At 35.0% G+C, this 15635-nt stretch overlaps 1 protein-coding gene across 15 annotated transcripts in view; it reads left to right on the top strand.

Annotated features, from left to right (window-relative positions):
* CDH18 (cadherin 18) overlaps positions 1-15635 on the top strand; it is a 502412-nt gene that overhangs the window by 328440 nt on the left and 158337 nt on the right. For 14 of the 15 annotated variants that reach the window (XM_072924261.1, XM_072924259.1, XM_072924260.1 and 11 more), the window contains one exon: positions 2684-3167. In XM_072924261.1, the coding sequence (XP_072780362.1) occupies positions 2940-3167 (228 nt within the window). In that variant the 5' untranslated portion in view covers positions 2684-2939. Of the gene's footprint in view, positions 1-2683; positions 3168-15635 lie in introns of those variants that run through there. The other variant, XM_041714637.2, reaches the window with a different exon arrangement.

The raw sequence follows: 15635 nt of genomic DNA on the forward strand, positions 1-15635 counted from the left end.
GTAAACAATAAGCACAGTCAATCCAGGATATAAGATTTTTCCACGTGATTATTTATATATAAACAATGACAGTGATTTGAAACTGTTCAGATTTTGATAATAATTTTTTTTTTCCTGATAGGAGCTTTACAGGGCAAAGCGCAGAGGCAGAAGTCAGGAAGCATAAAAACAATTTAATTTATTACAAGCTCCATAGCTAATTGTCACTTTGTCACCATGGAACTTAAAATAGATCTGTAAAAGATAAGTTGTATTGTGCTAAATGTTCATCTGCAAAACCCGATCATTCAGAAGAATTCAAATGGGGGTCAATTTGAAGGAAGATAGAGGACACCGAGATTCAGGGCAAGGACCTATTACAAAGGATGTATCTCCTCATGGTGGTGAAACATGCACATTTTGCATCACTATGCTCCTGTTAGTTTCCTGGGAATTCATTATAGGGCCTTACACTAAGCCGTAACTACTGTGCTGTAATGATTTCCAGCAATGTTGGTGGAACTTTTGCATCTCATCTCATTTAATTATTTATTTTATTTTTAACTCACCCTAACAGTCTCTTGAGCTACACAGCTCATTTTCATGAAAGTTCCCAGAAGAAGGCTATAACACAAGTCAACTTCCCAGTTGCATGCATCTTTATAACAAAAGCATTAAATCAAGACATTTACTCTGAAGCTGCAGACAAGAGCAATGAGCAGGTAGCATCTCAGTATGTTAGCTTCAATTCAAGGGATTTCAGAAAGTTAATTTTTTCTGTCCTTCTGTTCAGTTTTCTTGTCTAGTCTTTGTTTTATTGTCTCTGTTTTATTGTCTCCTCTGTGTTAACTGTATGATCTGTTTCCATCTGAACTTTCCCCTGTAGACACACTCTGATGTCTTCAACGTAGATTTGAGGGGTTTTTGGGGTTCATGTCAGGTCTTTATTAAATGCTTATTCTAGGCATTTAGTAGGAGAGTGCTGAAATAAGGACCTTTGTTCTGAGGATTAATTAGACTTTGGCCTTAAAGATGTTTACCAGAGGTGTAACATTTCAAAGAATTGACATTTAAAACCCCTCCTCTTTTGATTGTTGAATTTGTCTCTGTGGAAATCATTCTTTAGGCTTCATGTACAATTCAGGAACTGTTGAAGGCATGAATTTCTAAGTATGACTATAACAGGAAGTAAATATTGCAATGTTTTTTCCTGCTGCTGCTGTTGTTGTTATTTATTAGTATTATTAGTATTACTAATAAGCATATTTGTTCAGAATAAAGAATTTTAAAACTTTAATTTTCAATTCAGGTGTTTAAAATTAAATCTCTTAATTGAATTTAATAAAATAGTGTTTTTACTAAATAAAAACATATTGTTTCCTAGTTAATGTTAATGCTAAGATGAACAGACCTTTTTTAAGATGAAAAAGCCCTCCATATTTTGCTGGGTTTTTTTCCTTATTTTTTCCAATATATTTTTAATATTATATTAAATATTACAATACAAATGTATATTATTTATAATATGTATGATACACATATAAACACATATATCTATATCTATATCTATATTCCTATAATATGTCATTAATATTTGTTCTGACTCATATGTGACTGTGGCATAACAATTTGCAACATCTTGTTTTGGTTTGTTTGTTTGTTTTTTTTTCCCTATGGATGACTTCTGAGAGGGAAGAGAAACAAAGTTGTGTTTAGTAAATCTTGATTTGTGGGTAGCTTCTGCTGCTCATATCTACATTTTTATGAAGCAAGAATTTTCCATCACAACTATTCCCACAGATTTTGTAAAAGAAAATTTAATAGTAATAATCTAAAATGCATTTTAAATGTGCTATCCTGAGAAATCTCAATGCACTTTACATACTATTTGTAAGCTATTACTTGCTGCTTGTGGTCTAGATAACTGAAAAAATTGTTACTTTAATGTAACTGTTTCTCTAAGGTTGAAGAAATATTTTACTTTCAAGGTATTTGGCTTTAAGCAGTACATCAACTTCCACATATATTCACATTTTACAATTGTAATAAAAGAGATTACATTTTCCTTTTTTAGGTGGAGAAAATATTGTCGATATACTGAAAATACTGATATCAAAACAACATGAACTTCCTGTCAGTATGACATTATTTTATGATGTCCTAGATGATATTGGTTTGAATTTATATAAAGCACAAGGTGTAAAATTGCATATTTTGACTGAAGCTTCCTGTCAGTATGCTCTAGTATTGACTCAGAATTTTCAAAGCCCATTTTGGTGGCATTCTTTCAAAACCCAGTATAGACTAGGTATTTTTCATCAAGCTGGAAATCTGTGTGGTGAATCAAAAACTCATGTGAAATGATTCAGAGATCACTATTTAATGACACTGTAGCACTGATTTTGTGCTACTGCCTGACTAGGTCAATGTTTTGTGGGTAAAAGCCAAAGAAACTGTTCTGAATCATCCAGGTTTTAATGATGTGAGTGTTTTCACAGCTTATGGGAGCCATGCTTAGTGTATTCTAACATAAACAATCAGGAAATGCTTTTACATGAAGGATTGAAAGTTTTAGTTCCAATGACAGTCTTTGGCTGAGTGCTTAGTACAACTTAGTACAACTTTGAGTGTAATCTAAGGTCAGAAACCTGAAAATTTCTGGTTTTAGTGATGAGTAAGTGTCTTTCTTTCCTTTTCATATTAGATAGAAAATGGTCGGCTGTGGAACTCTATTGTGAAGACCTCAGAAGAAATGCCAATTTTTCCAGTCAGCTTTTCATAATGTAAATACAATTTGAGCTTTCCCAAATGGGCAGCTAAACCATGAACAATCAGAAAAACCCAATTTGGACTGTGTTTCTGAAGCAGACTTCACCTTCTCCCTTGGGAATTTATTGAAGGATTACAGCTGAAAAGGAAAACTCTTGAAAGAAAACCTTGAACAGGAATCTTATCCTACAATGAGAATTACAAGTACATCTTGTATCTGCCCAGTCCTAGTTTGTCTCTGTTTTGTGCAAAGGTGTTATGGAGCTGCTCACCATGGCTCCATCAAGGTGACCAGAAATCAAACCAAACACATAGAAGGTGAAACAGAAGTGCATCATCGTCCAAAGCGTGGATGGGTGTGGAATCAGTTCTTTGTTTTAGAAGAACACATGGGACCAGATCCTCAATATGTAGGAAAGGTAAGGAGGTTGTTCTCTTTTGGGTTTGGTTTGTTTTTTTCCATTCCATGAAATGTGGCACAGATAAGAGGCAGATCATTTATTTCCTTAGATGGCACCTCCTCTTTTAATGGAAGACATCTCTTGGATTGCTACATATATTTACAGTGAACTTGCCACTTGCCTATGAGTACTGTGTTTATTATCAAAAGGATAAATAAAAGTATATAGGATGAAGATACTAAAATATGATAAAATAGTTTTTCTTCTTAGCTCAGCTAAACACAGAGTGTGTGCAGTTGATCCTGTTACATCAATTTCCAGAATCCTAAATGCATGGGGTCACTGTTAATGGCTTTTCCAGACTATTTCAGAATTATATTCAGTTCTGATTCAGGGAATATTACAAATGCAATCTAAGCTCCATAGGGTATTCATTCCACTCTGAGTGTAGGGTGTAAAAGGTCTCCTCCAAAAGGAAATACTTTGTGGCTTTTTTCATATGAGGAGATACAAGGTGTGTTACTTAGAGTTCCTCAGAAGTCTGTGAGAACAAGCCCTGCATTTATGTTCTGATATATAGAGTGAACTTCAGACATAATGTTCAGACTAATGGAATTGAACTGAAGCCTGGCCAGCTAAGTCTGATTCATCATGTGTGATGTTGTCTGTAGAGATTGGGTTTTAATTTTTAACAACTCTCTATATAGTTTCAACCCATGATATATGACAGAGGAAGTTTTGCTCTCCTTGAAGACTGTCTAGCTGCATTATGATAGATTTTTTTTAATTAGATAATCTACATGAGTCTTAATTTCCTTAATGAAATCAGAGAAATACATAGAATATGATGGGTAAAGTAAGATGGTTAATGGGGAAGAGGGCATGGAAAAAAGAATTATTTAATTTTAGTTTCCCTTGAAATTAGAAATTATGAAAATTATATTGTACAAAAATATGCAAGGGAAACAGTAGCCTCTGAAATCACAGATGTCTGGTAGCAAGGGCTTCCAAATTTGAAGAGTATCTTCTGAATTAAAAATAGGAAGTGGAACAACTGTATTTGAGAGACTGTTAACACAAAGGCTGAAAAAGAAAAGTATTTCAGAATGACAAAAATTATTGAGATATGTGAAGGAAATGTAAACTGAGAAAGGACCTTTCAAAATGGAGGTAATTGTTTGCATTGAAAGAGAAGCTTATAAAAGGGGTAAGGGGATGAGGAGATATACCTTCAGACTGCTTTACATTGATTAACATTTTCATAAATGATTTTGGAATAGAAAAAAATTTGCATAAATATTGATGCAAAGCTATGCAGGAGAATCAAAATACTGTCTGGAAAGAGCTAGATATTAAGAATATGGTTTGGATAGAGAAATAAAGAGTAAACCTTGGGAATACAGAACAATGTAAAGAATTTCTGTTATACACTAGTGATTTATTGTAATTGATGGTGGAAGAGAAAGAGCTGGTTATCAGGTCTAATGTCATGCCTTAAGGAAGGTGAATGTGATACTAAGCTGTAAAAGCTGATCTATAAAAAACAGGGATAACGGGCACTGAAGCCATTGCGGAAAATAATGTTGACCAATTTGCTATTCTGATTACTTTTAGACAAGAAAAATGGATTTATATTTGAAGCTGTACAGAAGGAATTGAATATTGTGGCTGGGATAGTAATGGAGAATAAAATATATTTGTTTAATTATTTCCACAAATAATAGAGGAGAGCACATAATATTCTGTAAATACACCTCTGAATAAACCACAACGAAAAATAAAAACTATTTAAGTTGATTGCAATTTTACTTGAAAAAATACGGTTTTGGTGGCCATGAGTTAATTTAGAATTAAGATTTAGTAAATTTAGAATGAAAACAAGAATAAGTCAGATTCTGAAAGAGGCTACTAACAGGAAGATAAAAAATAAAAGCTGAAGGTATTTCAAAGTACAGCATATTTTTCATTATGAAAGCTTTTATAGACATGACTGCTGCCAGAACAGAAGCCTGAATTCAGTTAGCTAAAGCATGGTCCCTTTCAATTTTATTTTCTTATGATGTTATATTATATTTCATTTCATCCTCTGACCACTCTATTAATGCCACATTTACAGAGATCAATGAATAGAATTTCTTTCAATCCTTTGTGATCAAAATGTGACTTCATGGCATGTTTGAAGACATTTCTGCCTGTGTGCTTACCAGTTTGTCTCCCATTTTCCTCAAATAATTCCTTCTGGTGCTCATAATTTTCTACTGTGAGTACTTCACAACATTAGTAAGATTGTCTTTGCAAAAGCTTAGTGGAACTTAAAAGCAACTCTACTCTAATTTCCATTCGGCGTGATTATTCTGATGACCTGATTTGAAGAAAAAATCAATTATATTAGCTGAGGCATATATTTTTAATTAAAAAAAAAAAAAAAAAAGGAGGGGGTTGGGGAGGGAGAAAGCCTGGCTGAGACTGTCATAATATCAGTAATTAGAAAAATTTCAGTAGTGGTCATTTAACACAAAAACCAGACATTTTAGAAAAATAGATTTGTTGCTAATGTTGCATAAAATTGTACACACCTCATCAAGGTCTCATTTTACATGCCTTTAATTTAGCAAGTAATTTTCACACAAAGCCCCTCAGTTATAAAGGAAGTCAGTGCCCTTTAATTCCAGGCTTCAGTTGGGTGGCAGCATGCTGTCAATTCTGTCAACTGTTAATTCTGTAGAATACTCTGCTTCACTGGTGAGGGTTCTGCCATTTCAGATCTGTCCTTTCACATATTTCACACCCAATTTGGGAGTAACATCACAGAAAGCAGAGTCTATACTATGTTGTTGTAATGCTCACAGTCACTGTCATGGAAATGCACAGCGAGGACAAGAATAGGGTAGGCCTGCAATGAAAATTGTAAGCTTCCTCATTTTTACTGTGAAATCACTGTCAAGAGGATGGATTAATTCACTGCCATCATCATAAAATCAGTGTTAGGACAAAAAAATTATGATTATATTTTAATATCAAGCATCCCCCCCCATTCCTCAGTACTTTTTCCTTTTCTCCAAGAAAATGTCATTTGGAGAATTCTGTATAGAATTAATCCCTATTAAACATACTCACAAAGTTTTTTCTAGGAACATGGCAAGGCACAGGTGCTGGAAAGATTAACTTGTTGTAGAAATGGAAAATGATCCCTTTGTAGATATTTTCTGCAGTTCCCAGATTATTGAGCTGGTTCCCTGCTGTTGCACGTGGGGTAATTCTTCAGTGTTTCAAAGTATATTTCACTCATGAAAGAACCCAAAAAATAGTTTTGTATTTAAAAAGATATCTTAAAAGTGTTTTAAACCATAGTGACTTATTTTACCAAAGTTATAAATTATTTGTGGATGGTTTCTGGAAAACTTCTGAATGATCAATGGTATTTGGAAGTGTTAGTTCAGAGAGACTATTCACCTGCAGGTGAAAGTATGTGTGTATGTGTGTGTCTGCATGGGTGTGTTTGCAATGCAGAATCTGCAGAATCTGAATTTTGAGTAACGAAGATAAAATATCATTGTCTCAGATAAGCAACTTGAATGCAGAGACTGAGCTTTCAGTTACATGAGACTTCTTGTCTTTTGTGTGTCTCTGATGTAAATTTCTAAAGAAATAGTAGCCATGAGTGCAGAAAGGGGCAGGGTTAGTGAACGCACTAGGACCTGGTGATGAATCAGTTACTTACTGCACCAGCTCAGAGGAAGGAAGGTTTTCCTGCAGAAATCTATAAAAATTTGGGCTGTAATACTGCAAGCTTTTATATTTCCCAGTTGTCGTAGTTGACATCATTAACATTTCTCTTGCATTTTCTGAATTTTTCTAGGTTACATAACTCATGTCTCAACACTTGGAAAAAATAGCAAATAAAGAATTTTAGGAAATAAGTGAAGAGGACTACATGTTGCAGTCCATGATATTTTTCATTTTGAACCTTCACACCTCTATCTCTAGAGGGCCTGCTCCTTCTTAAAAGGATATTTCTAAAAATCATTTGCACTAGAAGCAAGTCATAACTGCGCATTTGCTGTGCTTTTTTTTTTGGAGAAGGAAGTAAATAAGCGGTGATAAAATGAAGGTCACTGTGGATTTGGGGCTGAGTGAGTCATGCTATTAAGACTGAATAGTAGAGGAATATGATGCACAAGACTGAAAATTTATCTGTGAACCCTTTGGATCTCTGAAATATCAAACCTATACCTCTTAATCCACTTCAGATGACTTCTGAAGAGTAAATAAGAATGACTGTTCAGGGATTCAGATCTGCATTAGTTTTCAACTGCTTTTTCTTCCCTAGTTTGGGGGATGGCACTTCCCTTAGTTCTTACGTGTTTACCTGAAATGCAAAAACAGTTTCAGATTAATGTTGACGTAGGAGATAAGGAAGTATGGGACAGATGGAAATGAGTGTGAATATAGGAAAGGGGAGAAGAAAGTAACAATTTTTAATGCGCCTTGAAATGTGTGTACTGAAAGTTAGATTAGGAAAGGAATCCCAGGTGTTATATTGGATTTACAAGATGGCAATTCTTTTAATTCATCATTTTATTAGTGAAAACATAAATACAGCATAACAGACTTGTCATTCAAAATTATTTTTTTTACAAAGTAATATGTGACATGTTATTGCAATAACAGTGAATCTAATCTTCCCAGCCCATATCAAGAAGATTTCCCATCTCTGATTTAATGACAGTAAGGGGACATTATATATGTTTTAGAATAAAGTCCAAGGAAGAAATAAAATTTGAGTTTAACAATTAAAACACTTTTATTTGATTTTAGATGTTTACATAAAGTAAAATATATCAGATGATTCAGCATTTTTAGCACAAGCAAATAGTTCCAAAATTTATTTTGATAAAAAGGGGTTTTATTTTACAGTAAAGAAAACTAAAAGGAAAGTGTAGATGACACAGTCTAAACATTTTGCACATGATTTGTTAGCCATTTTCATGCCTTTTTAAGAAGGTAGACGAGTGTCATCAGCAACAAAACGCAAATAACATGCATCTCACTCTCTACCTTTTAGGTTGTTGGTTTCACAAATAATGAATTTGTATAAAATAATTTTCCTCTATACCTCGGGAAAATGTAGTAGCAAGAACATGAATAATAAACCTGTTGTCAGTATACCACATGCCCCATATCATATTAGCCATCTCCTCTTCTACTATAATTTTTACAAAAAGCTAGCTCAATATTCTTTCCAAACCCAAAGCTTTCCTAAATAAAGAGGCATTCATATGTATTTGTTTTGTTCTGAGTTCTGTTTGCACAGACAACTTGGCTGCCTCCTACCTTCATTTGAGAAAATTTATATGGCTTCACATTTAAAAGTTGAAGGCATACTACTCGAATTCTACAAGTCATAAAATGCTGTGGACCTCTGCATTTTTGGGTTTGGGTGTTTTTTAAGTGGAATCTCTAAATATTCAAAGGTCATTTGGAGGAAAATCAGATTCAAGAGAAGAGAGAGCTTTCATCAGCTGGATCAGTCTGACTTTCTTCCAGTGTCCACCTATATCTGAGGTTTCCTGAACCATGGCACTGACAGGGGCATTTTGACTTGACAGACCAACCAAAGAAACAGAAAAGCATGATCATATTGAAGTTCAGTCCTAGTCCAAAGATATAGTATGAAGTGTTCAACTTCATTTAAATCAACATGAAATTGTACCAAAAAGAAACCGTCTCTGTTATGTCAAAACAGCTACATTAAATCTAATATGTGAAAGTAATAACCGTTTTGGTAAGGAAACTTTATAGATTCTGTCAGTTCCATATTGCAAAACATCAGCTCTCTATGTGAAGACTGTTACTTAAATTAATGGTCCAAATACTTTTTTCAAGGTGACCTAATCTTCCCTGAAGTTATTATCGACTGAATAACTTTATTTATTTACTTATTTATTTATATATGTTTTACTTCTTATTCTTTCATGAATTTGCCACAGGCAAGTTCCCTGACTTTTACATCTTCTTTACACTGAACAATGACAAAGACGAAACAAACATCTTTTGTGTAGAACTGCTGTTTCTCACTTAAATGGTCTCTTCTTTGGAGAGTAAATCCAGACTTGCGTCTACCTAGCCTTGTTCCTGCCTTTCTTTTTTTTCTTACTTTGGTCATGAATTGGTTTCCAAGTGCTGGCGCCGGGGCTGTGCCGGGGCTGCCGGGACGGCCCGGGGCGGTGCCAGCGGCTGCAGCGGCCCCAGCGCAGGGCACGGATGAGCCCCTCAGCCCCGGGGAAAGCCTGGGCAAGGCAGGGCAAAACGCTGCCCGGCAGCCAGGGCTGAGCGAGGAACAGCGAGCGAGGAACAGCCCTGCGAGCCCCGAGGAGACAGCGGGAGCGGGACCGGGCCAGGAGAGAGCCGGCAGGGATGGCCCTGTAGGGATAGGGCAGGAGAGATCCGGCAGGGATGGTCCCACGGCCTGGGAGAGCCCGGAGAGGCAGGGCTGTCCCTGCGGCCCCTGGAATGGACTCACTTTGGAGGAGGGAAATGTGAGGACAGAGGATGCAGAGGGAAGGAGCTATGGGCTGCCCGCTGATCTCCATTCCCCATCTGCCTGTGCCCCTAGGGGAGAAGAGAGAGACTAGTCATGACTGAAGGTGAACTTGGGAAAAAGTCGGGTGTGGAGGAATTGTTTCTAATTTTTTTGCATTTTTTTCCCCTCAACAACCAACTCTATTTTAATTACCAGGAAATGTAATTAGATTTCCTCATGTTAAATGTGTTATAGGTACTAGTCAGTGACCTCTCTTTTTTTTCTTGACCTATGAACTTTGCTTCATCTCATTTTCTCCCTCTATGATCTTAAGAAGACTGAGAGAATAGCTGGGTTGATGATAAGGAGCAAGCCAAGTCTAACTCACCATGAAGTTGATGTGGTACAACATGCCTGCTCTGTAATTGCTTCTTCAACTCATACCATACTCTGAATGCCTCTTAGCCTCAGAGCCTCTTATCTTCTGACAGTCTTTGTATGAAAACTATGTAAAATGGCCATATAATTGGTGTTTGTTTAAAAAAAAAAAAAAACAAAAACAAAAAAAAACCCCAAAAATCCCAACAAAAACAACCCAGAAAAGCAAACAAATATACAAAAACATAAAAAAGAGGTAATTACATCCATCAGATGTAGCAAAGAGGACACAAAGATAATTCTGCATATTTTTATATTAATCATGATCTTAATAACTTTGTTTTTAAAAGATATTTACCATCTAATTGTAAATCAATAGCTAATGAAGCTGAAAGTATGCTGATAAACTCCAGTGTGAGTTAGCATGTCAGTTACTACTCAAGTATCTTCTTGACCTTAAGAGAGGTGCTCATTCATGTTCATTATCTGTGTAACTTTCAACACCCACATGCCTTGTTGTCTTTTGAAAGATTTTGCTACATCAGTTTGTTATTCAATATAGTTTATCAACTAATTTGGGATATATTTGTAAAATTACATGTTTTCTGGATGTGGCTTGTTTAAACACTGACAGGAACACTTCTGTTGAATTATTCGAACTATAATCTAAATAATTTTGTTTACTGTAGAACAAGCTACAAAAGTTTAAAAAGGTGAAGTAAATTGAACATCAAAATTAGGTCTCTTTCATCTAGACTTCTGTGCCAAATGAAAAGCCATGAAGAACATACTTTTCTGGCCCGCTATTCTAAGGTGAAGATGCTGTAACAAAATAGGGATTTCAGGTCTCGTAGTTCATTAATTACTCTCAAAATGTCTGAGAAGAAGGTGAAGATCAAACTGCAATATTCCTAGACTCATCAGAGGTAGCCAAGGGTGATTTGCATACCATATTCTGTACACCTGTAAATATTGTTACTCAGATTTGTTGATTTTGAGTGTGGTGCCTTCTCAGCAATTGCTTCTTTGCCTTAGAAGTTACACTGCCTACATGTTATCCTTCAAGTCTCATAGAAAATTTGTATCTAATGTCCAAATTTTAATTTCTTTTGTTCTAGAACACATGCACATTTTTAAATGGCAATAAAAATGTGTGAGACAATAAGAAGTAAAGCAGGAGAACTAAGGTTTAAATCTAAGTTCTCTGTCGTTTCTAATCATATAACACACAGTCTATAGCACTAAAATCACAGTGATGAATATTGAGATGAAATGTCTTTGTAAATGTTTAATTTCTTAAATGTACTAGGTTTTTCTTTTTATTGTAGTGGAAAACTCCAACCTGTAAAAACATGAAAGCACTCTTTCAGAATGCTTATTTTGGTTTGTTTTGGTTTTTTGGGGTTTTTTTTTTGTTTTTTTTTTTTGGTTTTTTGGGTTTTTTGTTTGTTTTTGTTTTTGTTTTTGTTTTTGTGTTTTTGTTTCTGTTTTTGTTTTTGTTTTGTTTTTGTTTTTGTTTTTGTTTTTGTTTTATGCCTAGCTGGATTAGCTCTGGCTGGTCCTTGGCAAGCACTTCATTCTCATTTAAATAGTTATTCCCTCAAGTTTATCATCTCCAATTTAAACATACTTTAAATAACAGTAAGAAGAACACAAGCATCTTTGTTTGGAAAGCAAGTGCAGAGGTGAAGTCTGCATTCAGATTATGCACAATGGTTTGCAGTCAAGAACCTGAGCAGTGGTAAATCTTTACATCTGAGGTTAGAACAGAATAATTTTAAAATCATCTTTATATTCCTATGCTCTTGGGACCATTTGCTAAAAAGCTTGTTCTCCCTAGAATTTTGTTGAGGTTTTCTAAAAGACAGGTTGCCTGTATGGAGCTATTCAATACAGGAGATAGAACTGTTACAGAAATGTCCCTCTGCATAAAGTTGTTATTAAAGGGCTTGGGGAATAAACTCACCAGAAGAGCTTGTCCTGTCTGTTACTGAAGAATAGTGCTGTAGCTGTCCTATATTTAAACATTTTTATCAGGTCTTCATTTTAGCTCTTCTAATATTTTTAAATTTTTCATCAATTACAAACAAAAAAATTCCAATCATCAGAGTTAATAGTTTGCATTCATAAACTTACACTTTGGATTTAAATAAGGCTTAGTGTAAAATTAATTTTTGTAGAATGAGATCATTGCATACCCTTGTCTGTTTTGTTGTCAAATATGTGTAACCCTAACTGTTGCCAAAAAGTGGGGTTTTTTACTGTCTTCCTGTGAACTTTAATAATGGATACTTAAGATATCAGTATAAAAACGAGAGCTTTTCAAGGTTTCATATGAAAGACATACTAGTAATTACAGTTCTAATGAAGAGATCTTTTCATAATATTCAATGGTCCCACTTGAGACATCCCTGTGATACTGATAAAAGAGGTGCTATAAACCAAACATTCTCCTCTACATTAAGAAAGCCTGTTCAGGAAAGGTTTTCTGTATACATTTGCAAAGCAAATAGAAATGTTTATAACTAATATAAATGTACGTAATAAAAATCTATTTTGAAATGCATGGTCGATTTTTACCTTTCTTTTAGAAAGCTTTTTAATAAGTGTTTATAACCATATATATATATATATATATATATATATATATAAATACTTAGTATTATAATTGTAATTGTAAAAGTCAAGAGTTACGTAAAGAAGTATAATTCTGAATTTGGAAGTTTTACAGAAGCAATGTTTGCACACTCTAGATATATGAATACTTTCTATCTGAATACTTTGGGTGAAATCATGTCAATGTAACTTTCAACAAATCAAATAACATCTAACATCTGTGTAGATGTTTCAGATGTAATATTAAAACTGTGAGAACATCATCATTATTCCACTGACTGAAATAACAAAGTGGCTGGTAATGTGTTGAGTGTTCAGATAGATTCTAAGACAGGAAAATTGCAGCAATGATGGGAGACTTCACTTACTCCCTGGAACATAGGTTGAATTTTACATTGAGCTTGAACCCTGATATCAAAAGGCTCTAAGCATAAAAAATGTCTGTCTGCCTCAAAAGTTATCTAGTCATCAATCTAAAAAAGAGGAACTAAATCAAAACTTAAGTAATGCATGAAGCTAATACAAAACACCCAACAGAACGACATGAAGGGCTAAAGGAGGTTGGAATGACCAAATTGTACAGTAGTGAGGGCAAATAAAAGTGTAGCTTTTAAAAAAGTCTGTTTCCAAATCAGAGAAATAGAAAGGATTGAGAAATGTTATATGTTAATTATAAAGCAAAATAACCCATTAAAGTGAGTTTGAGGAAAAACTGGCAATAAAAATTTCTTTAGAAACATGAGGATCTGGAAGCCTACCAGAAGCTGCTGTAACAGAAGACATTTCTTGGACTTAAAACACCTAATGAAAACAAAACAAGACTGTTGTAGGAAAGCTAAAAGAATGGGTTTTAATCTCTTTAGGAGATTTTGAATAGTTATTTTATGAGGAATGCATCAAAGGTGAAGTCGCAAACCGATGCATTGTGGTGAGACTATGAAGAATATTGTCGGAATCTGCGTGTATTGATGATTCCGAGATTGTATAAAGTCTCTGTCTTTCTGCCCCATTGCCAAAGAAGAAGCCATAATTCGTCTGTGCTGTTTTCAAGGTTGTTTATTCTTGCTTATCTCTAACATGTTCTGCTGCCCTGCCGCAGGTCTGTTCTGCAGGGCAGCGTGTGGGGCTCTGCCCCCAGTGGGATGGTACAAACATTATATACCAGAAACTACGTGTGCTATATTTACAATAATGTGCCAATATAAACAGCGTGTCCCCAGCCTAAACCAATAGAAAAATGCCAACACTACAGTGAAACATGGAGGGCATGAAGAAGGAGGAAAAGGACAAGACACACCCAATTTTCTCCATCTTGTCCCCTCTGAACCCCTAATCTAGAAACCTAAAATTTTACTTTTTCACCCGTGCCACACTTAATTATTACTCATATCAAACACTCAGAGCTTGTAATTCATCCTGTAACATTGAAAACTCTTTTCCATGGACAGAGATCAGAGACAGTGTCTCTCGAGGCTCTGTACAGGGGGGTTCCTGACCCCCTGCAGGGTCCCGGGCCCTCCAGGGCAGACAGAGGAAAGCCCTGGATTCCCACAATTATCAACAAATGAACAGTGATAATCAGACATACCTGCTGCAGTAATCCAGGAAGAAATACCCAACTAAATAACTTTGGTATATAGATGTATAAAACTACTTCGGTACTGAGGAACAAAGTATGCAGTTAAAGCAACACAGTAAACAAATGAAATACAATCTCCAAAAAATCCCCAAAACTTTCATGTCGGAAAAATCAATACCACTTAGCATTTTAGACTACTCGTTGGAAGCAGGTAGGTGGCAAATAGCTAAGTGACAAATTTTATCGATTATATGAAGCTGAGAAGAAAAAGACCAACCATAATGAAATCTAGTAGAAAGATCTTCCAAGAATGACTGAAATTCAGTACAGATAAAGATAGACTGAGGCACATAAGCGACAACTGAGTTGAGTAGTTTTAACAGCATTAACAGTTAACTGTGAGTTACCACACAGAACTGTGAGGTTCTATGATCTCTAAGATAAAACTCCATCAGCTAAATACTTGGAAACTATCCAATGAACAAACTGAATATTAGAAATCATTGGGAAGGGGAAAAAACCCCACCAGTAGCTCTTTAAAACCACAGTGCACCTGTACCTCAAATGCAAAGCATGGTTTTAATTTTCTTATCTCTGCACAGCAAAAGAAATATTTCAGTGAAGAGCTACAAGGCTGATGTAAAGTATGTGACAGTCTCTTTATGAGACTAATTAGATGATTAGACACAAACTAATTAGATTATTAGCTACATTCTTTGATAAATTCCATATTTTCAATTAACAACTTCATTTCTGGAGTTTTTATATTCTTTTATAGCTGTTGTCTTTCTGGGTACAGGATTTTTTTTCATGGGAAAAGATGGCTTTGGAAGTAGTATTATGAACACCTGAATAGAGGAGGACTCTTCTGACTGAAAAAAAAAAAGCAGTGGCCTAGACAGTTTTAAGTTATAGGAATCAGGAATATTTTTTCACTTTCTTTCCCTTTCCTCCAACAAGCAGTAGGAGTCATACAAAAAAACTGCCAAAACTATAAAACCCCAAGCCAATATAAAATGACCAATTAAAAAAAAGAAAGGTTGACAGCCTAAAAATAAAGGAAACAATGCAGTTGTTAATGTATTAAATTCGTGCAATTGCTTAGTATAGCATTATTTGATATTTAATGCTCCTTATTAGACTCTCAGTAATGAGAGTGCTCCTTATTAGACTCTCAATAATGAATTGAGGTAAAAACTATGGCACGTTGACAGAAAGGCCATGCATTCAATAAATCATAGCAGTATGTCTGAAAATACAGATAGCACAGATAAATGTTCACAAAAATCACTTTTACCTGTCACACACCTATATCACAAGGATTTGTTGTAATACTAAACATTATTCCAAGCTTGGCCATGTCAGAGGATATCAGTGATGAATTCAGAAT

The sequence above is a fragment of the Taeniopygia guttata genome, chromosome 2 (genome assembly GCF_048771995.1).
Source record: "Taeniopygia guttata chromosome 2, bTaeGut7.mat, whole genome shotgun sequence".
Classification (NCBI taxonomy): Eukaryota; Metazoa; Chordata; class Aves; order Passeriformes; family Estrildidae; genus Taeniopygia; species Taeniopygia guttata.